The sequence below is a fragment of the Asparagus officinalis genome, chromosome 7, assembly GCF_001876935.1.
Source record: "Asparagus officinalis chromosome 7, Aspof.V1, whole genome shotgun sequence".
NCBI classification, from domain to species: domain Eukaryota; kingdom Viridiplantae; phylum Streptophyta; class Magnoliopsida; order Asparagales; family Asparagaceae; genus Asparagus; species Asparagus officinalis.
Genome location: NC_033800.1, coordinates 29,205,970 through 29,228,901, shown reverse-complemented (window position 1 = coordinate 29,228,901; position 22,932 = coordinate 29,205,970). Strand labels below are relative to the sequence as shown.

At 36.3% G+C, this 22,932-nt stretch overlaps 2 protein-coding genes across 2 annotated transcripts; both read right to left on the bottom strand.

The window, feature by feature from the left end:
* LOC109846891 (calcineurin B-like protein 7) lies at nt 10,346-15,474 on the bottom strand. The gene is made up of 5 exons (XM_020416130.1): nt 15,463-15,474; nt 15,032-15,050; nt 10,735-10,787; nt 10,561-10,641; nt 10,346-10,462 (listed from the first exon to the last, which is right to left on the bottom strand). The coding sequence occupies exons 1-5, from the start codon at nt 15,472-15,474 to the stop codon at nt 10,346-10,348; spliced, it is 282 nt and encodes a 93-aa protein (XP_020271719.1).
* LOC109848254 (RNA polymerase II subunit A C-terminal domain phosphatase SSU72-like) lies at nt 11,114-11,757 on the bottom strand. The gene is made up of 3 exons (XM_020417678.1): nt 11,528-11,757; nt 11,194-11,339; nt 11,114-11,148 (listed from the first exon to the last, which is right to left on the bottom strand). Exons 1-3 carry the CDS (start codon nt 11,755-11,757, stop codon nt 11,114-11,116), a joined length of 411 nt encoding a protein of 136 aa, XP_020273267.1.

The window sequence follows — 22,932 nt, the reverse complement described above, 5'->3', positions numbered from 1 at the left end:
AGTCTCATCCTCTTCATTACGCCGATTGGATTCTGCTCTTTGGCTTGATTCCGGTTGGTGTTGCTGAACCTGCAAATCTCGCATCTGCTGCATAGTCAACTCCATCTCGGTCTTGAATTCAGCTCTAATTTCTTCGCGTTGTTTAGCCAACGCTTCTTGTAGTATGTGAGCCAGTTGATCTGGTGTGATTGAGAATGATTCTCTGACTCGCCCAACACTGGACGCGGTATCGTCCGATGCAATGGCGGAACAAGTGTCTGATAATTCTTCGTCTGAAGATAGCCCCTCGTGCATTCTCTTGTAATCTCGACGCAGGTTGGCTCTTCTTTGTAACCGCGACATCCTTTGAGAAAGACCCCGCTCAACTCTCCCTCCCGGAGAGAAATCAGGGTCGGGATTGAGAAAGACCCCGCTCAACTCTCCCTCCCGGAGAGAAATCAGGGTCGGGGTTGACTGACTGTTGCTTTCCTTTGTTGGTCATGTTGATAGTGACCTCAGTTGCTTTCCTTTGTTGGTCATGTTGATAGTGACCTCAGGGAACTCATCTCGTCGGATTACAGGTTTCTTCTTGATGAAACGTCTCATTTTGGGTCTTGACGTTTCATTGGAAAGCCTTTGGAATACAGAGACTCTTGTTAAATTATTTTTAGAGCAACCGCATTCCGTCAGCACTGCTTTAATGAGCCTCTCGCATGCGCAATGAGACTCATCTTCTCGGACAATCCTCTTTATTGAGTTATTTTTTTGATAGTATAGCTCATCATTATTGTGATTCGAGCAACCTATCTTTTGCTTCTGAACTTTGTTAACGTGTACAGGACAACTGGTCGTCGACTCTGGGCGATCCAAAGTTGAATTTTTAAATCCACTCCTTTGCGGGAGTGGGGTTTTCATAGGTCCTAAACGAGAGTGAACTGATATTTTCTCATTCTGGACTTGTGCAGTTCTGACAGGAGGGTGTTTACGACCCCCTGTATATGAAACCACTAAGGGTTTATTTGCTGGACTTGGGTTTTCTTTGACTGGGGCTTTGCCTCGATCGTTAGCCGAAGGACCAAGGCAATCCGCCATTGTGATCTTAAATTTTGATAAATTTGGGCTAACCCAGGGTTTCACTGGTGTTGTGGTAGATGCTGTTGTAGTAGAAGGGCCAGGATTGGGTGTCGATGGAACTACTGATGTGGTTTTGTGACGGCGATGAACATCATGACCAAATGAAGTGCCGCGGCAGTCCTCACTGTCGTGGTTGAGCAAAGTGCCGCGGAAGTTCTGACTGCCGCGGTCGAGCAAATTACTGCGGCCGTATGAGCTGACGCGGTTAGAGTTTACATCCTTCTGTAATTTTTGGGTACCTTCGGTTTTTGGAACCCAAGTTTTGCAGTTCTTCAGTGGCTTTTCAGACACCATTTCCTTCTTGTTCCTCTGCGCTTGTTGACGAAGGGCACGAGCGCGAGCAGCCTTTGCCTGACGTCTTTGTATACGCTCTTTGAGAGTAGAACGGGCCCTTTTGACCAGAGTCCATTCCTCCGTTGTAAGTTGTGCAGAGATGTAATTAGTTTGCTGTTGAGGCAACTGGTTCACCTTTTGACTCCTCGGCTTTAGGTCCGTATAATAATGGACCCTGTCGGTCTGTTGTAAGGTTGCCAATTGACGAGCGCAGCGTTGACGTTGTCTCTGACGAGCCCTCTTCGTCATTACCGGTGCATTTTGTTTTAGAGACCCCTGAACTGGTGAAGGGTCATTTGGAGCAGAGATATCGCAGGTAGATTCCTTAGCCATGACTTGGCGAGAATCTTTATTTGCGTTCTTCATCTGAATTGAAGACTTGCAAACTTTTTTGGAAGAAGAAATCTTACTGAACTTGCGGGACGAGGAAGATTTTGAGAATGAGGAAGACAAGTACTCCTCGAATTTTTCTTGATCGAATTCGTATTCGATCTCTTCAGTGACGATGATCTTGATCGGCTGCGATACTGCGGTCTCGGCAGCGAGACCGCTGGCTCCCACTGTGGTCGCCAGTTTGTTTTCAGCGAAAGTTGACTCCATTATCGATTCCATTAAACTTTGATTTGTTTACACGAAATTACAATGAAAATAAACGAAAATACAACTTTCGAGAAAATAACACAGAAATTGTCTATCAACTCCTGCTTTGTGGGACTTTGCCTGTGCCGTGAGTACTTTGGCTCGTTGACCACCGATTCAAAGATCGTGAGGGTGCTTAGGGATCTCTCCTTCGTTTATCGAAGTAAAGATTTGAAAGCGAATATCTTATCGATGTAAGATGTTCGCTCTTCCAAAGATCAAGTCTGAGCTTAGATCTCTAGGAATCACCGAATGATGCTTGTCAAAGGGTGAAAATTCTCTCTTTCTTCCTCAAAATCACCAAAGGCTTAAGTCTCTTCTGCTCCAAAATGCTCTCTCTCCTTTTTTTCGTGCCTAGGGAGGTATTTATAGGGGTCTTGGTGCACCACTGTTAAAATGTGGGCAAAATAACCGACCAGATAACTATTCTTTGGCCGCTGCAGTCTACACTGTCGCGGCCATTGGCGCGACAGTATAGGCTGCCGCGGCCAAAGAGGCGGTTATCAGCATCGTGCCTAAAACCACTCTCCTACGACCTTTAACCACCTTTTTCGTGGTTTAACTGCTTGTCCACGTCAGCACACTTTCTGTTTCTGATACGTCGCCACGTGGACTTCAAAAAATCATCGAATAACTTCCATATAACTACCACAACATCTTATTGTAATGGCCGCGGCACCATAGGTTACAGCGGCTAAGCGCGCCTTAGTCGCGGCACCATGGTCTGCCGCGCCTTAGCCGCGACACCATGTCCTGCCGTGCCGCCATGTGTTGCTTGATGATGTGTATATTGTTCTTCTATATTGTTCTTCTATGTTATCTTGAGTGGTGTTTGGATGTCTGTAAGCATTTTTGACGCCTACACATGGCAGAGGCTGGGTAACTTTAAGGAAATCACTTTCATCATCATGCCTCCATAGTCACCGAGTTTATAACATGCAAGTTTTTTTTATTGATTTTGTGGCACTTATGTACACAATATTGTGTCCTACACATGCTACAGGTAGAAAATATTGGTACTCAAATTGAATAATAAAAGTGCTTTATGATTCCATCCTCTTCATGATCCTAACCACTGGGCCTGTTATGTATGGATAAGTAATACACAAAATTTTTAAGGCTTCTATATTCCTCATATTATCTTAAATCATTTTTAGATCTAGTAAAACAACAAAGCATTCTTGCTTGTGCATTGGCGCCTGCATTTTTTGATCGATATTTCTATCAACATAGACAACATCAAGAGCATATGATACAAACAGATCTAGAAAAGAAAATGGTTTTCAGGTTCCAAACAATTCAAAGCATTTGAATCCAAACAGAAGAACAAATATGAAAACCTTGATACTCGTGGCATATCAAGCTGAGAGAACACCACAAGCCTCACTTGTCCCTGGTTCAGTTATTCTAAAAGAAAACAGATTTAAGATTCTGGCAAAGAATACAGCCATTTAACATATCAAAACAATGGAGAAGAAAGACAAGTGAGATCCACAGGGTTGAAATTTGTAGAACATGCAAAGAAAAAAGTAAAATTATATTAAGGGTTGGACGAGCCACATGGTTGGAAGCATTTAAAATGTACCATGAAAACAATATAATTTTATAAATCTTATATTAGAAGACTAAGTTTATAATAACTTGCTTTGTCTCAAAGAAGGAAATGCGGGAAGGACAAACCTTTTGGGTTCTTTCACGGGGAGCTGGAAAGGCTTTATGTAGAGCACCAATATGATTCTTCATTTTTGTATGTCTCCTTGTTAAAAGGCATAAACAATGTTAGATAAGAAATAAAGTACTAAAGATCAACAACAAAATCATGTGTGACAAGTATGCTCATAGTATGCAAGCTTCTCATAGTTGTTCAAATCATGGTTTGGTCAATTCAATCGGGTCATGCCCACAGGGTTGAAATTTGTAGAACATGCAAAGAAAAAAGTAAAATTATATTAAGGGTTGGACGAGCCACATGGTTGGAAGCATTTAAAATGTACCATGAAAACAATATAATTTTATAAATCTTATATTAGAAGACTAAGTTTATAATAACTTGCTTTGTCTCAAAGAAGGAAATGCGGGAAGGACAAACCTTTTGGGTTCTTTCACGGGGAGCTGGAAAGGCTTTATGTAGAGCACCAATATGATTCTTCATTTTTGTATGTCTCCTTGTTAAAAGGCATAAACAATGTTAGATAAGAAATAAAGTACTAAAGATCAACAAAAAAAATCATGCGTGACAATTATGCTCATAGTGTGCAAGCTTCTCATAGCTGTTCAAATCATGGTTTGGTCAGTTCAATCGGGTCATGCCAATTAGTCTTTGCCCTTAAAAACTCTGCTTAACAATGAAATCTCTAGGATATTGATAACCATTGTTAGCAACCCATCGCAAATGATGGCAAGAGTTTTTACAGTGTAGATAAAATATAGTCATTATCATATCATGGAACATGTATATTACAATGGATTGTATGAATACAATCTATTTTCTTTTTTAAAAAGATCTACCTCTGCTTCCAATGTTCCTCGCAGTAAATCTCTCAGCTTGCCACCAATTTAAGCAATTACAAACATGTGATGTGGCCAACATCTAAGGAAAACAAGCAGGTACATAGTTCAATTAAATAGGAGATGAATGAAATTAACCAAATAGTTAAAGTGATTTATGGATCATGCAAAGAAAGCATAAATACATTTGTTTCCAATAGATGGAATATACAGTATTGTATTAACAAGTTTAATCAATTTTTCCATGTGGGCAGTAGAGTAGATAACATACTCGAGGCTTCTATTTCGTTCTGGTGGAGGGGAGCTTAGAGTTGAAGTAGCTTCAAAAGCAATCTCCTTGTCCTTTCTTCTAATTTTAACTGACCGTGAATTGTTTGAATTTTCATTATTGTCAACATCTTTGCCTGTGAAGAGTATAAACATGAAAACATTTAAAAAATCAACTTTATATATGGGAAAATGTTAACAAAAAGTAAGGTTTTATTTGAGATTGATGACAATGCGAGAATGAGGAACGCAAGTAGATTACTGACCAGAGAGAGAGAGAGAGAGAGAGAGAGAGAGAGAGAGAGAGAGAGAGAGAGAGAGAGAGGATTATTATCTCATGATTGAAAGGAATTAACAATATTAAACATGCATGTCAAAACTCCGAACAGTAAGCAAAGATTGGTCATTGAATACCATTGCAGATTTACAGTCCATTGATCCTCAATGATTTAACGGTAAGGATATAACAGTTTTCACCAATTTATCCTTTTAACACTTTTCAAAAAAAAGACACCTTTAATTTCACTTTAGCATATATTACAGCATATGTGTACCCGCAATATGAAATTCAATTGAAATCCTCATGGAAGGAACAAACATGATGCTATGTAAAGAACAAGTCTCATAAACATAATTGTGAGCTCTCTCTGATTATAATCAAACTATGGGTAGACTTTATTAGGCATGTAAGTTGAAGGAAATACATTTCCCCAGAGAGAACATAAAATGAATTTCTTTTTAAAAAGAGTAAAGAGGAAAATATCAAGATAGTTTAATTGGGAGGATTAAGATCTATTTCTAGTACATTTATAACCAGTCATATTTTGTTGAAAAGAGGAAAATGGTAAAAGGGCAATTAGCAAAATCCTAACAAAAATGATTTTAACATTTTCCTCTTCTCAACAAACAACAACTGACTGTAAATGTATTGGAAATAGTTTTTGCACCTCCCAATTAGACTATCTTGATTTTTTTCTACTTTTTTCAAAAAGAAATTCATTTATGTTCTCTCTGGGAGTCTCTTTCGACTGGTTTCAAAAGGATGATTGCAAGAAATTAAAAGGTTGACGCATATTAGAATGTTTATATCATTGTTTGAGATTGCTAGTGCACCACAATTTTGAGCATGCATTACAAGTTGCTGATGGTGGGTGCAACATTCTCTAATACAGCAAACACCGCCATGAATTGACCGTGCATCGAGTACACTATTGTGCAAAAAAATGCTCCACATTGTTTGAAACATGACTATTATGCACCTCAAATATTTTCCTGACTTTTTGAACCAACTTAATGATATAATAGCAAAAGTAAATAATCCCAAACCTTTATTTAATAAAATTTATTAGAAGTCAAACATTTTCTTTCCAAACTCAAACCGAATTTATTCAGTGAATTAAATTCCTTTCCAGATTTTATCTTCTCTCCATTTCAAACCTATCGTCATTAGAAAATAAGAATTACGTTAAAAAAGACATAAATGAAGTTCCTAACTTCATCATTGCGCATATCTACGCTACTGAAACCAAATTTTCGAGTGTTTAATTCACAATGTATGACAAAAAGGTGCAAACTTTACAGGATCATATATTCATCTTTGTCAATGACCTTCTTCAGCCTACATATCTTCCACCTTTACGCTTTTCGTCAAGTGATTTATTTACTCTATCTTATACCATACACATCTAAGGCATCGTTACCTACTTACCCCTATATTTTTGGATCAATGACATATAAACCACATGGTCAAAAACATTGACAAAAATGGAACTTGGTGACAGGGACCTAGCAATTCCTTAACTTTCTCAAGTCTAGATACGGGAAAAAAATAGGCCAAGTGAAAAGCTACAATGAAGAAGAGACCAAAATGAGCCTTACAAACATTTATGAGCACTTGCCATTATGGTAATGTAACTAATGTTAGCCAATTATAAAAGCATATTTATGGCCTGCTATCTGTATGACATGTTCGGAGGTCTATTAAAAAATATGTACTAAAGGATAGTCAAAGGGGAGTTCAATGGAAAAGCAAAACAATTAGAAAATCAACACAAGTAGAAATGAGGCAAAGAAACAAGGAAGAAGCAGACATAAGCTCTCTATGCCGTCCATCAGGGAGAAGGGATCTGGCATATCACAAATTATTGGCTTAAAAGTGTTGAAGTAATTTTCAGAAAAGCTTTTTCAAAAATTGAATTTACCCACCCATGTGCAAATTGTAATTAATATTGTTAGTGGTTTTTTTGTAATAAAATCTTACAGTTAAGGGGGGGGGGGCTCATATCTCCTAAACTTAAGGATGGCTTTATGATATTTTGATATTTATTCTGGATCACCTCATAATCATCGAAAGTTTGTGTGGGTGGGTGGGTGGTTCTGAAATTTGGCCTAAATTCAACTTTTCCCCCTCTATATGGTGTGTGAAAGCCATTTTGCTTCATTTATTTTTCATGATACTAGATCTATACATGGATAGCAAAGGTCATTTGAATTGTAGACTCATATGGCGATGTTGTTGGGCCTACATTCACTGAACGCATAGAAAGTCATATCAAACACCAATTATCTGCATCTGATGCACCTAGTATTTATACTTTCATGATTCTTCACCATCCTTGTCAACTCCAACACCAACAGAAAACTTTCCTCTACAACTTGGCAAATCTAAATCTAAAATAAATAACCAAGACATTGTTGTTATTGATGATATAGGCAAGTAATATTTATATTATCTAACATTGAGCATGATATATCCTAATCTTAAGTGTCACCACATCAACATGATAGCACAAACCCACTAAATAAGCCTTATATTGGTCAAGCTACAACTTCTAGACTGATTACTTCTATACAAAATGGTATTATTGAACCAAACTCAAAATATGTCAACTTGGAGATATCTTCATTCTCTAAAGACTCAAGTATCTAGACAGATGGACAGACTATACTGGCCTTTCACATTCTGGTCGATGAGCCAGTATGTAGAACTTTATGCTTTGTGTTATAATCATTCAATAAGAGTAGAAAAGTGTCGTAGTAATTTAAAATAACTGATCTAACTGTGAAATGGAAAGATTGAGATTAAACTTACTTTCTAATCTCGCTCCAGCTGCCCTATGTTTACTGAAACTCTCATCGCTTGAAACTGCAGGAAATTGAGAATTAGGGAAAAATTTCTAAATGTACATGAAAAATCCTAAACAAAGTATGATGAAGCAAATAAATTAAAGAGAGCTGGGGGGGGGGGGTATAAAGTAAATAAATAAGTATATATATTATACCAACCAAATAAATAATTAATTGAAAAGAAGCTCTTAACAATCATGAGCAAACAATCTAATATCATCAACTAAATATCCAAAAGGAGCTAAAGAAAAAGTTCTTAAGGGGTTGTTTGTTTCAAGTAAAATTTGTTAGAATAATTTCCATAATTCTAAGAAGATAAATACCTGAAAGATCAGCTGTAATATCTCTTGCGCATGGATCTCCGTAAATAAATTCTTCTCTCTTACAAAAAGAAAAAAAATCAAAAAATAAGGAAAAGGAAAATATGAAGATAGATAAGATAAATATCAGAGATAATATCAACCTCAGATAACTGTCTCTTTCCCATGGATATCTTCTAATTCTTCTCGTTTTCAAGAAAAATAATCAAAAAAATGATTAAAAAGAAAAAAAATAAGCTGGATAACAAAAAATCACATCAACTGAATATTTACAATCTTCGCAGAACAAAACTTTTCAAAGATAGCAAGCCTCCATCGCCAAAAACTCTAGAATCCATGGAAAAGTCGCAGAGGAGTTCCATCTACCGATCACTTCGAGTTATAGGTCAAGTCGCAGAGGAGTTCCATCTACCGATCACTTCGAGTTATAGGTCAACGGGTTCGCCTATCGTCGATCTATAACTTCTCTTGAAGTTTTCATTTTTCTACGATTTCGGTTTATTTGTTCGGTTTATTTCTTTAGTATAACTTGGTTGTAAAAGTGTTTCTTTTAAATCTCAACTTGTTATTTCTTTAGTATAACTTGGTTGTAAAAGTGTTTCTTTTAAATCTCAACTTGATGATGTTATATTATCTGTGAACTTTCTTAATATTTACATTTTAAATCTCAACTTGATGATGTTATATTATCTGTGAACTTTCTTAATATTTACATTTATGTACCTTCGGCTTTCATTTTATGTGTCGTTGTGACCATAAGCAATGTAAGCAACGAATTATTGGGAAATTTTACTCGCTTATAAACCATGAGCAATGTAAACTACACATTATTCAAAAAGATTATTCACTTATATAGCAATCAATTTCTTCAATGCCTCAAATTTAATAATAACAGATGACATAAAATTCTTACGAATTAAAAAAGGAAAGGAAAAACAATCATCTGTTTTAATCCCTAATGACTGTAAAATAAAAAAATCTATCTTCATTTAAGAAAACCTCTCCATAAGTTTGCAAAGATAACCACATTAAACTATTAGGTTGCTCAATTCTTATTATTTTAAAATTAATTCATCAAATCATTGAAATAGCTATTATAACCGCAATTCTTAAGTTATTTTCATTTCAGCTTCTCCAATCAAGAGTTAAAAAAAGCAATTAGAGGAAAATTAGTCCCTCAATTTGCAAATTATACCATTAATTTGAATGACTAATTTCAAATAACTTAAGAATTGAGTTACCTAATAATAATTTCAATGCTTTAACTTTGGTTTTTTGTAGTTTTAACTTTGGTTTCTCCGTTAAAAAAAAGTTTTAAGATAGTTTTGTGCAAAAACCCCAAAGTTCATGGTGGTTTTGTGAAGTTTTCCCCTAATAAAATTATGCCAGGTCATAATGCATGATATCCTCCTCAACAAATCATACCCAAACATGAAATATCAGGCAAATCAAATGATTGACGCCCTGTTTCATTCTCGAAGAACGAAACATGTGTCCTTAACAAATCATATCCAAACATGAATTATTCAGAGATTAATATCCGTGATATTTGAACATATTTGGAACGTAGTGCGCTTGTTTGATCAAGCATAAGCATGTGATTTTCCAAGGCCTAACAAGGTTTAGAGTGAATACGATGAAGAAGGCAAAAAGTTAAAGGGGGTTGCTTCAGCTATTAACAACATTACAAAATGCATTATGTACATTATGTAAGATTGAATATTCACACAAAGTTCAAGGGGATTGATTTTGCTTTTGAGAACATGGAACAGTGTAGCTTATTGAAGCATTATTAACTGAGGACTCTGTTTTCATTTATTGAGAAAGGATGAGTAATAATTAAGCAACCACAAGTAACAAAACATTATTCTAGATTTAGAAAAGTGTGTCATTGTACGTGCACATTACCAAAGAGAAATAAATTAATAAGCACTAAATTATATTAACTTTATGAAATATTATTTGTAGAAAATAATGGGCAACAATAAGGCACCTTAAACTTATGCAACTTGAGGATTTAATATAGAAGGATAGAAGACTCACTTTAAGTATGGAAGAGTCATGTTATTCAGTAATGATAGATTTTTATCTACAAATTCCTTCCATTCGTCCAGATCTATCTTTCCATCACCCTTCTTATCTGCCTCCATGAAAGTCTGTAAAAGAAAAGAAATAATTGAAATCCTCGAAAAACCAATTGTATATGTCACTATGTTGCGGCAATAAAATGCGAACAGAAAAGACAAATCCTCACCTTATCGACTATTTGATCAACAACATCATCAGAAAGGCATAAATCTGATTCACTGAAAAGAACCAGCACCATCTCTTTTAACTGTTGAGAGCAATAAAGAATACAAGGTTACTTTCATAGAATGACTTCCTACAAAATAGAAGAAGATCACAAAGTAGCCAATTAAGATTCTACCTCGACACGTTCAATATAGCCAGTGCGCCTTAAGTCATTCAGTCTAAATGCAACTGCAACAAAGTTTTCATTTTCTCTTGAAGTTTTAATACGAAGTTTTCGTTTTGTTTTTTTATTTTAATACGAAGGAAACCTTCGCAATGTCTCCACACCGAAGCTGGAGTTCGATCTCCAACCCTTATTATCAAGTAAAACCCAGTCGTAGACGGTTACATCTCTAGGCATTTTTTCAATCCAATTTCAGCTAATACCCTTAGGTATGATTACAAAATCTGAAATTGTAATTGTCATTATCTCACAAGAGCAAGTTCTAAAAACTATCAAAGCTCGGAATTGCACACTAATTCAAATAAAAACTCCAAATTGAAACTCATATAAATCAATCAAATTCAAAACCCAATCGCAAAGTATCAGCTTTAAAACAAAACTAAAAAAATAAAAAAAACAAAACCCAGTAACCATCAACGATCACATCGGAAACCCTATCTTCGAAACTGAGAACAACATCAAACGGGCCATCAGCAGCATTATCCTGCCAGTGCTGAGGCGCTAGCTTCACACTCATATTCCTCTTCAACATCGGCAAGATCCCATTACGCTTGTACCTAAATTCACACTCATATTCCTCTTCAACATCGGCAAGATCCCATTACGCTTGTACCTAAAAACTCCACAAAAGTCCCAACTTTACAATGGTAAAAATACCTAAAAACTCCACAAAAGTCCCAACTTTACAATGGTAAAAATAGTAAATACGAAAAAATGTAGGGGCCAAAATCGGCTTTCCACTCACAATTCAGGGTTCTTGCGGAGGAGGTCATTGTACATTTTGTGATAAGGAGTTCCGAATTCGTAGACGTTGGGCACTCGGTACGATGGACCGGCGAGCTTAACGTGTACCCCAGTGCCGTTGGAGGAGACGTCGAAGCCATGGCGCTGGAGGAGGGAGTGGGCTTCCATGCTTCGATTCTGGTTCGAGGTGCAGACCATTGCGTGTCGGAGCTTTGGAGATTTATGCTTCATTTTTTGTTTGATTTCGTTGGGTTTTCTTTTGTTTTCTAGGGTTTTTTGATGAATTTGGGGGAGTGGGGTTTTGAGGAGACGGGAGACTACCAGATTTTAGGGGCGATTTAATTTGGGATTTGAGTTTTTTGGGATTTGGTGGGAGATCAGAGGAAACCCTGGAGGAGAGAAAGACGAGAGGTCGTAGGGAACTCCCGGGTTCGGCTGTCGTCGATCTACAACTTCTCTTAAAGTTTTCATTTTTCTCCGATTTCTTCTGCTTTTTTTCTTTTTCCGCCATTAGGTTTTTTTTTGCTGGAGAGGGTGTTGAAGATTTTTGAAGGAGATGAATGAATAGAGACGATAGATACGGTAGCAGATTGTTTAGGGCTTTTGATTTTTGTTTTGGAGTAACGTAAGCAAATACTAAAAAATAATAATTCTATTAAATTTATGATAGATGAAGGGTATTTTGGGGTAGGAAAAGTTTTTCTCATACTCCCTCTTTTAAAGGGAGAATGATTGAATGATATAGAATATTCTAGAAGCAAAAAGAAAAGAAAAGATAAAAGACCACTTATTGTAAAATGACATTTTATCCCTTTTAGTTACAATTGGAGAGGAGGACTTATCGGCCACTCTCCCATCTTTGCACTACCCTTCGTTTTTTTTTGTACAGTTGTATAGATACCAGCGCATTGGCACATGCGATGCACGTGTGAAAATATTCATTTGTATGATTAGCCTTAAATTTATATTTAATAATTTTTTGATGATTTAATTTATGCAACTTTATTATGGAGCTCTACATAGAAAATATATCTTTAACTAATATATATCAATTAAATCTATCCTTAACACAATTTTTTTGAATAGCTTTCTAATTGAGGATAATATAATTAGAGTAAGTAATTAAAATAAATAATAATAAATGGGGATATTTCAATTTAATCATGTGTGCATTATCATTTCACGATTTAGAATGTTCTGGAAATAAAAAAGAAAAAAAGAAAAGAAAAGAAAGTAAATAAATATTGTAATGCCTGAAATTTTTTCTTGTGATAAGTAGGCACATGTGATATTACCAATTAGAAAATCAATTTTTTTTTCTCAAGGCGCAATAGTGTTTTAGCTCTAACCTGATCGGCCTACATCCACTACAACAAATCGGGTATTTAATGACCAAAATTAGTGAAGGGACCAGTTAACCGTCATTAATGTGTGTAAAATAATGACGGTTTTAAAGCCCTTCATAGAGTTATCACAATTATTAGAGAAATCATGTGAGATGAGATAACGGTTTTCTAATCCCTTTGTTGATTTGATTCTAATACCGTCGTTATTGGGTCTCCTGAAAGACGAAGGAATATTTTATCTTCATTAATAGGTCCCTTAATCATAATAGGAGTATTTAACCAAAATAGTATAAAGAATCCAAACCCAAACCCAAACCTCTCTCTGTGATTCGTCTCTCCGAGCTTTGATTCCTCTCTCTGCCACCGTCGCCGCTCTCTTCTTCCGACACTCTCCCTCCTCAATCTCCAGAACTAGGATTAGGGCGAGGGTTAGATCGATGGAGAGCGAGGCGGTGGTGCCGGCGGTCATCGTCGGCGGCGGGAGAGTCGGCTGAGCGCTACAGAGCATGGGAAACGATCGTAATGTGCTCGTGGGGAGGGGGCAGTCGGTTCCCTCCGATTTCGAGGGTTAGGGCGAGGGTTTTAACTCAGAATGATGATCTTGAGGTGGTGCTTGAGTCCACTCTTGCTTCTCGATGGAACGGTAATTGCCCTAGTTTATTTTGTTTTGTTTTGTTTTGCTTAAAAGCTTAGATTTTTGTTTGCCTTGAGGTAAAAAGATTTGATTTTGTTGAGTTTTTTGGTAGAAATTGTGATGTTCTGGTGTTAATTGTAGCAATGCCCTAGCCCGTGTTCTAGCCTCTTCAAGAAAAATGTAGCCTTGCTTTTATTACCGACCTCCATTGTATTAAATGTTTTTATAGCCTTCGTGCTATTTGAACGAGGATTGTAATTTTAATTAAACCTATCATTTATAATATTATAAATAACATCCAAGAGAGAGAACTAAGTATCTTCTCTAATTATTTATTAAAATAAACTTTGTATCAGGCTTCACTGCTTTCTTTCCCCATTTGCATGCTAAGACTCACATTAGTTATCAGATTAGTGATCTATCTGGTCAAGACCTATGATGCATTGTTGTCCATGATCTATATGATAAAGACATGGCATGTTATTATGCCTTTCTGAGTGATATTATGATGCATTGTTGTCCATGATCTATATGATAAAGACATGGCATGTTATTATGCCTTTCTGAGTGATATATGTACACTTGTTGCATATCTAAGCAGTAGATAAAGACATGGCATGTTATTATGCCTTTCTGAGTGATATATGTACACTTGTTGCATATCTAAGCAGTTATGGCAAACTTCACTCAATATAAAATGTTGGCATAGTTATTTACTACTGATGTTTTCACCATTTTCCTTTTTTGGTTTTGGGCTGTCATGAGAACCATGGATGGTATCATTGATACAGTGTTGGCTGTCTTTACTTTGTTAAACTTTCTATAGAAATCGTCTTTTATTTGAAATGCAGCCTAACCTTACCCATTATGTGTCGATTTTTCAAATGGGGAAGTACATTATTCTCCCTTTTAATGATGAATTACTAATGACTAATGAAGTTTATAAACTGAGTGCCGTCTTCTAAGATGTATTATCAAAGTGATATTTTTAAGATATCCTCTGTTAGAAGCAAACACAGATCCTTAACTCCATGGTACATGAGATTTCAAACCCTCTACACCTCATATATGGATTACATTTAGCTGGGAGATAATCTGAGGAACAAAATGGACACTACTATGAGTTGAGTTTAGAATAAAAGCATTCTTCTCATTTTAATTTCTATCTAGGATTGGCTTGTTTATAGATTGAGCATCGACGGCGAAGAAAAACTTTTAAGTTTTAAGGGATAAGTGATTGGAATCTTCTTCTACTTGTCATTAGCTGACTCATGCTTTTATTATGACTATTACCATGCTAGTCTCTAGAAAGGAGCACCTGGAAGTTTTGATTCTATTAAAACATATATAGTGCACCTTGTTTCTGTTTGGATAGAGATTTTTCTAAGTTGTGCATCACTTATGCGACGAGATTGTATGAGGTTATGTTTACATTCTTTATGGATTATACTTATTCCAGGTCTTTAAGGACTTCCTACGTGGTAGATGTTTTAGATCAGCCAGCAACTGCCGTTTTGCTCACCACATGCCGATCGATCATTGTGCTATTTATGAAATTGTTCTACAGACTTCTTTTGAATTGCTTTTGTCATTTTCCTACCTTTTGGTGGATAAAATTGCATGTTTCTATAGTTTTGATTGAGAGTGGAGCGTGACAAATTTATTTATTTGGTTTTATCTTCAAGTAGGAGGCGTAATAGCCTTTGTGTCATGTTTTGGTAGTTGAAGTGTAGGGTACGCCACGAGAATAAGAACAATTTTTCTTTGGATTTAGGCATCGCTTGTGGCGGGCAGAGGAGTGAACAATCGATGACTTTCGGTGCCCCGCTGTAGGTTGATGGAGGGGCTGGTGGAGTAAGAAGGTGCAATGATCAAAGAAAAGAAATCAATTTTCAAGAGGAATCATGGTTCAATTCTTTCAGCATTCTAGAGGAGTCCAATTCTGATGATGAGTACAATAGTGTTCATGGAGGTATTATTTTATATCTTATTTTCAATCTTATGTATGTTATATTATTACTGAAGTCTTTCTTTGTGGTAGATTGTTTTCTAATATCAGTGCGCAATTCTTCCGCGTGCAATGCAAATGCAAACCAAATGCTTCAGTATGAGAATGCTTCATGCTTTGTGGATTCCATTACCATGTGCAAGTTTGAGGAGTTTTGTGGAGGTAAATAAAAATATGATAATATATTCAACAAAGATCATCAATTTATGAGCATCAAAGGTTATGAATTTCCTCATGGTACAGAAGGGTTTACGAGAAGGAAACGGGTTCTAGAATCATATCGTAGCTTTAAACATTTGAAAGATGAAAAGTCTCAAGAGAACAACTTAAAGGTGATTACTAGTTATTTAGATACGTCCATCAGCTTCAATGGTAATATGTTTACGATCCATCCAATGCAGAATATTACCACTGCATACTGTCAAGTGACAAAGTCTACAGTTGTTAGGCTCTCATACAAGAGGAGGTCATGTGAGATGGAAGGTGGTGATCAATTCTGTGAGTTCCATGTCTTTTGCTTGCAATTCATCCACATCTTTCTAACTCTTTTAACTTTTCTTCAAGAGAAAGGTTAATTTCATAAAATTTTACAAAATTCCTCTGAACTTCTGTGATAAGGAAATTTCTTCTACTTTCCAAGACTGTATCAGGGTAAATTTTGGCATGAAAAGTTAACTTACTTTTCAATTTGGAAAGACTTCCCTTGAGAAATTAACAATGTATACCTTTTCAGAGATTTATAGATGATGAAATAGAAACGATCAGAGGATACACAATGGACTTCGTTGTTCCTTTAAGGGAAAGGTTGAAGATTATGGCTGGTTTAGTTAATCCAGAGGAACTTGATTTGAATTCTGCTGAATCATTCAATCATACAATGAGAAGCCAGTGCTATCTCGCCCCCAACACAACTTTTACAAGGTAAGAAGTTTACTTCAACATGCACATATCTAATACAAAAATTAGCTTTAGCTATTATAGACAACATTCCTAACAGTGATGGCGTTTTGCAGGGTGAAAACTACATTGAAATTGACTTGGATATACATCGGTTCAGCTATATATCGAGAAAGGGTCTTGATTCATTTCATGAGCACTTGAAGAATTGTACTGTAGATTTGGGTTTGACAATCCATGTAATATGTTTATGCATGCACCTTCTACTTCTTACCATAGAAACATATCCGATTATTGTCTTTAGTTATCATCATTTTTATGAACAAAAATATATTGATTATATACGTTGTTGTCTTGTTTGCCCTTTTAACATAATATACACTAGCTACTCAGTGGTGTAGTCAGATTACAAGACTTGAAAAGGCAAGAGTCTATGGACTATGGAGTTGTGGGAGTTTTATAGGCTTTAGTTGGGCTTTGGCCCATAGGATTTGCTCAAGAGTCGGGGGGCCGAGCCCTCCCCCTGTCGAAATGGTCGAAGTTAACGGGCAGTGATGAACTAGTTTGGTGGGTGGTTGATTAAGAGATAAACTGACTTTATCAAATGCATACAGGGACCTGATTTGTGCTTCTCCCCAAGTTCGTCGGAGCATTATGGCTTGGGAAGGGTATTCTGCTCCTCGGCATACATTTATCTTATGGTTGGTAGTGAAGGGCTCGTTTAATTTGATGTATCTTACTATAACTATTCCTTTTTTAGACATATGATGTTTCTTTTCTTCCTATTTTGAAAGTGGCTTTAATATTGCAGCAAGTGCTTCTACATTAGTGCACTATATATTTATTATTATGATTGTCCTTCGTGGTTTCTTTTTCTTTTATTCATTTCTCTTTTGACATTTGTTTCATACATAGTTTATAATACTTAAATTCCTTTTCATAGCAGGAAAATGAAAACTTAAGAAGTTACAAGTGAAAGCTATGCAGGAACTTTTTTTAAGGTAACCATCTTCATTGACTCCTCAAACTCGAGAACATGTGCAAGACTAGGTAATTATTTTTTATAAAATATCTTATATACTTTTATGATTGACTACTTGCACTAGAGAAAATGTGATTTTTACTTAATAAGATAATATTTACTTAATTGATATTTTTTTAATTATGTGATTTTTTTTAATTTTTCAGGCTATCCATGCAAGATTAGGAGAGGGGTAGCTCGAGTGTTCTTTTGACGATGATTAGAGATGAAAGGATGTGCCTTTCGCAGACTTTTATTTTGATTTGTTTTAGATAGTTTCACGCATTTTTCTTTGGAACTATTGGGATATTAACTCTTGTTATTAGTATTGAATATTTGAGGATGATGGAATTTTATTTCTTGATGTTGTTAATGAATGGAGTTTTTGTTTTCCCTTTTACTCATTATTGGGTATTTTTAATATATTTGTATTGTGACTCTTAGTGTCATGTTGAGAATTATATGATAGTTGCCTATGAATAAAAAATTTATTATTAATGTATATTAGAAATTTGTAGTCTACAATGATAGTTTTATAAACCGTATTTTGTTCATCAATGAAGGGAAAGCACTATCGTTAATGGGTTACTAATTACCCATTATGAGGACTTTTACGACGGTATCCAACCGTCATTAATTAGTCTTCAACGACGGGAAAATATCCCTGTAACTAATGGTAACGACGGGAAAATATCCCGTTACTGATGATAACGACGGGAAAATATCACGTTACTGATGATAACGACATGAAAATATCCCCGTCACTAATAGTAACGACGGTGATAATTACCGTCGTAAATATTAACGATGGTAATATATTCCATCGTTATAGACTCTATAACGACGGGTAGTATATCCCATCATGACCCTTTAGCGAAGAGGGCTTCAACGACGGGTGACGAATGGATTTTTTCATGTCGTTAGCATACAATAACAAAGGTTTTCAGCTCTTTAACAAAGGGAAATCCCTTTGTTAAAGATGTAATTTCTTGTTGTGATCATTTTGTACTGGTAGGGATTTAATACTTTTGAGGACTATTTGTATTTAACCATGACTTCACAAGCTCATGAATTTAACATTTAAAGTTTATGATATTTCCTAACCATATCTCCCAACAAATATCCAAGATTTTTTCTTCCCAATCAAATCGTGTGATTTTTCTATAGATTATTTTGTAACTAACATGTTTGCCACTACTTGAAAATCCCTTAGTCTTCGGGATTTTTTTAATCACAACCTTCCCTTAAAAAAACTATCTCCTCTCCTCTACCATTCTTGCCTCAGAACCTACACAAAAAAACAACCAACAGAGAACAAGAGAAGGAGATTTATTTTTGCTTGGATTTGGGGTTTAGAGTCTTTTTTCAACAAATCGGACATCGTCTCTTTCCTTAATTATTTTCTAAATTTTTTTATTAGCTTATTCTTCATGCAACACCATTTTCCTCTTTTATTCTAGTTCATAGAAATAAATAGTGGGCTTCATGTTTAAACTTATTAGAGATTTCTTAGTTTGTTTTATTTTATTCGTAGAAATAAATAATAGGATTTATAATCCTACGATCTATCTTTTTACTATCTTATTAATTTATTATATATATATATATATATATATTTTCCTCCATTATCTTAACATTATTGTTGCTATTAGTACTATTACTTTCACATAAATTTTCGTACAAATTAGAAGCTTAATTTTTGGCTTATATAATATATATAAATATATCATTTACTTATTAGAAAATATTTATTGAGGAATTTAATAAAAACCGACATTTAGCTATTACATGCATCACCTTTGACATAAAAGATTGATGCTTGTAGTGGTTAGTTGTATTTGACAATGACACAAAGGTCTAGAATTCGAATCCTAGGGACCTTGAGTTTTCACAAAGATGTTTTAGGATCGGGTTTTGAATCCCAAACCGACCCGGTTAGAGTTTAACATCAAATTATAGACCCGTTTGAGTCTAAGCCTCAAATTACTAAACTGTTTGACCCAGTTTGGACCCATTATCAAATTCCAGACCTGTTTGGGTTATGATTCAAATTATATAGTTGTTTGACCCAGTTAGGATCCCATATCAGATTTGCAACCCGTTTGGGTTTATGATTCAAATTACAGACCAGACTGACCCAGTTAGGATCCAATATCATATTTCAGACCTGTTTGGGCCTTTGCTCACTAAAAAATAGTTTTGTGGATTTCTATGTTGTCAAATTAAAACTATTTGGCCTGCTTTGACACTAAACAATTATGCTAATTAGTTATTTTCCGTTTATTAAGATGAATGATGATTTGTTTGATCTCTTGATGTTTATTGGATCACCTGATGCTATGTTTGATCACCTAGTGATATTTAGTAAGGTTTATTGTGCATGAAGATGACTTATGTTAAGAAATATAATTCATAAATGTGTTATCATAGCATGGCTATACCCTCGACATCGATATCCTAATGTGAGGAGTTTCTCTTGATTGTTACTATTATTACAATAGCATTGAGTAGATGATGCGTTCATCTTGATTGGACATGTTTTGATCACGATTATTTTTTTATAGCTTTACGACAGCCATTCCATGGAAACTCTGTGGTTAGTGAATAATATTTCATGCACAACCACTTAAAATTTATAGATAAATATGGGTTTTATAAAGGGAAATTTGATGGAGAATATAACGTGTATATAAGCGGGCTCATGCACATTCTTGATATCTAGATTTATATATATATATATATATAAGCTAATGGCCCATCCTAACTTGAAGCTGTGTTTCCAAGATGGCTTACGGGAACCCGACTTATATACATGAAAATGTTCTTCTATAATTCAAATAACACCTAAAATAATAATAATGTGTTTGTGTGCCTTGTGATAGACCTTTTTTAATATCTACAATTAATGTTGTTCTCTTTATCACCTTTAATTTAGTTTCCATCTTTTCTTTATACCTACTACATACACTTATACACGCTCAATTTGTTCATTTTACATGCTTGTTGGGAGTTTTCTAACTCCCCGGGATTTTGCGCACCCCAGACTTAGGGACTTTTCTTTCTTTGTAGGACCGAGAGTACTTTGAGAATCAAGCCTAGTGGCAGTGATCACCTTCTATCCTATCACTCTCTCAGCTTCAGTTTATTTAGGTAGTTATTTGCTTTAGACTTAGCCACATATGGTTCTTCAAACAATGATGTATTTTCCTCTTTCCCATTTTAGAAAGTTGTGGACTTGTCGTAGAATTTTGTAAATTTCAGAGATTTCTTTACCTATCTATTTTTCTTTATTATCTTAGTTACATGCTCTATGTTATAGTTTTTTTTGACAATATATATGTATACAAGATAATCTAGAGGTGTGAATGTGACCATATGGTTGTACTACTGGCCGAGTCATGTTCCAAATTATTATATTTTGGAACCAGGGTGTGACAAGGTTTTTATTGGTATCAGAGCCATGCTAGATAATTGTTGCCTCATCCTGTATATATTAAAAAAATTAAGATTAGACCAAGAACAGAGCATGTATAGAATAGGTTCTCTGCTTTTCAGAAAGATGTCCTTTGACTCCCAATACCGTGATTCTTAGTCCTAATCTTGACCAATCTTATTTCAGGTGATTACTATAGCCCCAAAACGTTGACCCCCTACTCCAGTTGTCCCTGAGGGACACCAAGTCAATCAGGCTGATCTTGTAGAAGCTATTAGGGAGTTGGCAGCTCATAATCGCCAGAGGGATGGGTAGCAGTTGGTTGTAAGGTCGGGTAATGTGTTCGATTTTTAGAAGCTCGACCCGCAACACTTTGATGGTATTGAAGGCTGATATGAGGCCGAGATGTGGTTACAGACCATGGACCACCTATTAAGGGTAGCAAAGATACTAGAAAAAGGAGTGGATATTGGACAGCTGCAGCTCGTTAATGTAGCCAGGACCTGGTGGGACGTAGAGGAGGAGAAGCTGCATAAGCCAATTTTGTGGGAGACATTCCAGGAGAGTTTCTTAGAGATATTTTTCCTGAAGACAGCTCATCTTGAGATGCAGAGACAGTTTGTAATATTGAGACAGAGTGCTAGTATTGTAGATGAGTATGCAGCCGAATTTGCCAAGCTTAGCAGGTTTTGCCCTGGGGATTGTGTCGAATGAGGTGGATATGGGACAGAGGTTCATGCAGGGTCTAAATTTTGAAATCCAAACTCAGATTTACAGCCAGAAGGGGATTGAGACTTATGTGGATGTCCTAGAGTCTGCTCGAAAAGCAGAACAGCTGATTAGGATCACAAACTCGGTGAGGAGAGGGGAAAACAAGCGCCCTACAAGACAGACCTCGGGAGGTAACCAGCAGGAGACTCAGATGGGAGGAGCACCAGCCAAGCACCAGCAGACAAAGACTTCGAGACTAGCTCCACAACCAACCAACATGATTTGCCATTTTTGCAGCAAGCCAGGGCACTTGATGAAGGACTGCAGGAGAGCTAACGGGTTGTGCCTAGCATGTAGGGCGGTAGATCATCATCTTACCACTTGTCCTAGTAGAGGAGTTTCAGGAGGAGCTCCAGGTGGAGCGATAGTGTCAGCAGGCCAGACTAGACATGGTGAATAACAGTTGAGGCCATCACTTCCCACGCAACAGCAGATGTTTCGAGGACATCATAGGGGTCAACAATTTCAAGGCTTGAGATAGTGGAGAGGTCCACATTTCCAACACCCATACCAACCACAGTATCAACAGAGATGCCCAGGGTAATACGGTCAGCAAGCTCAGTAATAGCAGAGATAAGGTCAGGTTCTAACACTTACCGCTAAGCAGGCAAACGCATCTGCTAATGTAGAGCAGGAAGCTTGTGGCGATGAGACTCACTAGACAACGGGAGTTACTAGCTGAGTTTTGGAGGATGAACATGGAGATTACATTGCCTGGAGTAGGGAGACAGTTGATGAGTTTGTATTTACAGTCAACTCTGGTGGACCGGATCAAGGCTACCCAGTTGGAGGATGCACGATACCAAAAATTTAAGAAATAAGTGGAGTCTATGGAGAGAATTGATCTACAAATACATGAGGATGGATCCTTACGATTTTGTGGTAGGTTGTGTGTGCCTAAGGACAATGTTAGAAGAGAGCTGCTAGAGGAGGCGCACAGTTCAGTGCTTTTTATTTATCCAGAAGGCACAAAGATGTATCAGGACTTGAGAGAGCATTACTGGTGGTCAGAAATGAAGATGGAGATAGCCCGATTTGTGTCAAAATGCCTAATATGTTAGCAGGTGAATGCTGAGCATTAGAGGATAGTCGGGTTATTATAACCCCTTTCTATTCCTGAGTGGAAGTGGGAACATGTTACAATGGACTTTGTCATAACTCTATCAAGGGGCCAGAAGAGAAATAATGTCGTATGGGTAGTAGTAGACTGACTCACCAAGTCAACTCATTTCATTCCATTTTGAGTTGGACAGACAATGAAGAGCTTAACGGAGCTGTACAGGAGGAAGATAGTAT

Coding starts and splice junctions, on each gene's coding strand:
- LOC109848254 (XM_020417678.1), bottom strand. CDS start 11,757: ATGAAGCATAAATCTCCAAAGCTCCGACACGCAATGGTCTGCACCTCG. Junction 11,340..11,527: donor CTCCGCAAGAACCCTGAATT/GTGAGTGGAAAG, acceptor GTGTGAATTTAG/GTACAAGCGTAATGGGATCT. Junction 11,149..11,193: donor TTCCGATGTGATCGTTGATG/GTTACTGGGTTT, acceptor TTTGTTTTAAAG/CTGATACTTTGCGATTGGGT.
- LOC109846891 (XM_020416130.1), bottom strand. Junction 10,642..10,734: donor GCTATATTGAACGTGTCGAG/GTAGAATCTTAA, acceptor TGCTCTCAACAG/TTAAAAGAGATGGTGCTGGT. Junction 10,463..10,560: donor TTGATCAAATAGTCGATAAG/GTGAGGATTTGT, acceptor TTTCTTTTACAG/ACTTTCATGGAGGCAGATAA.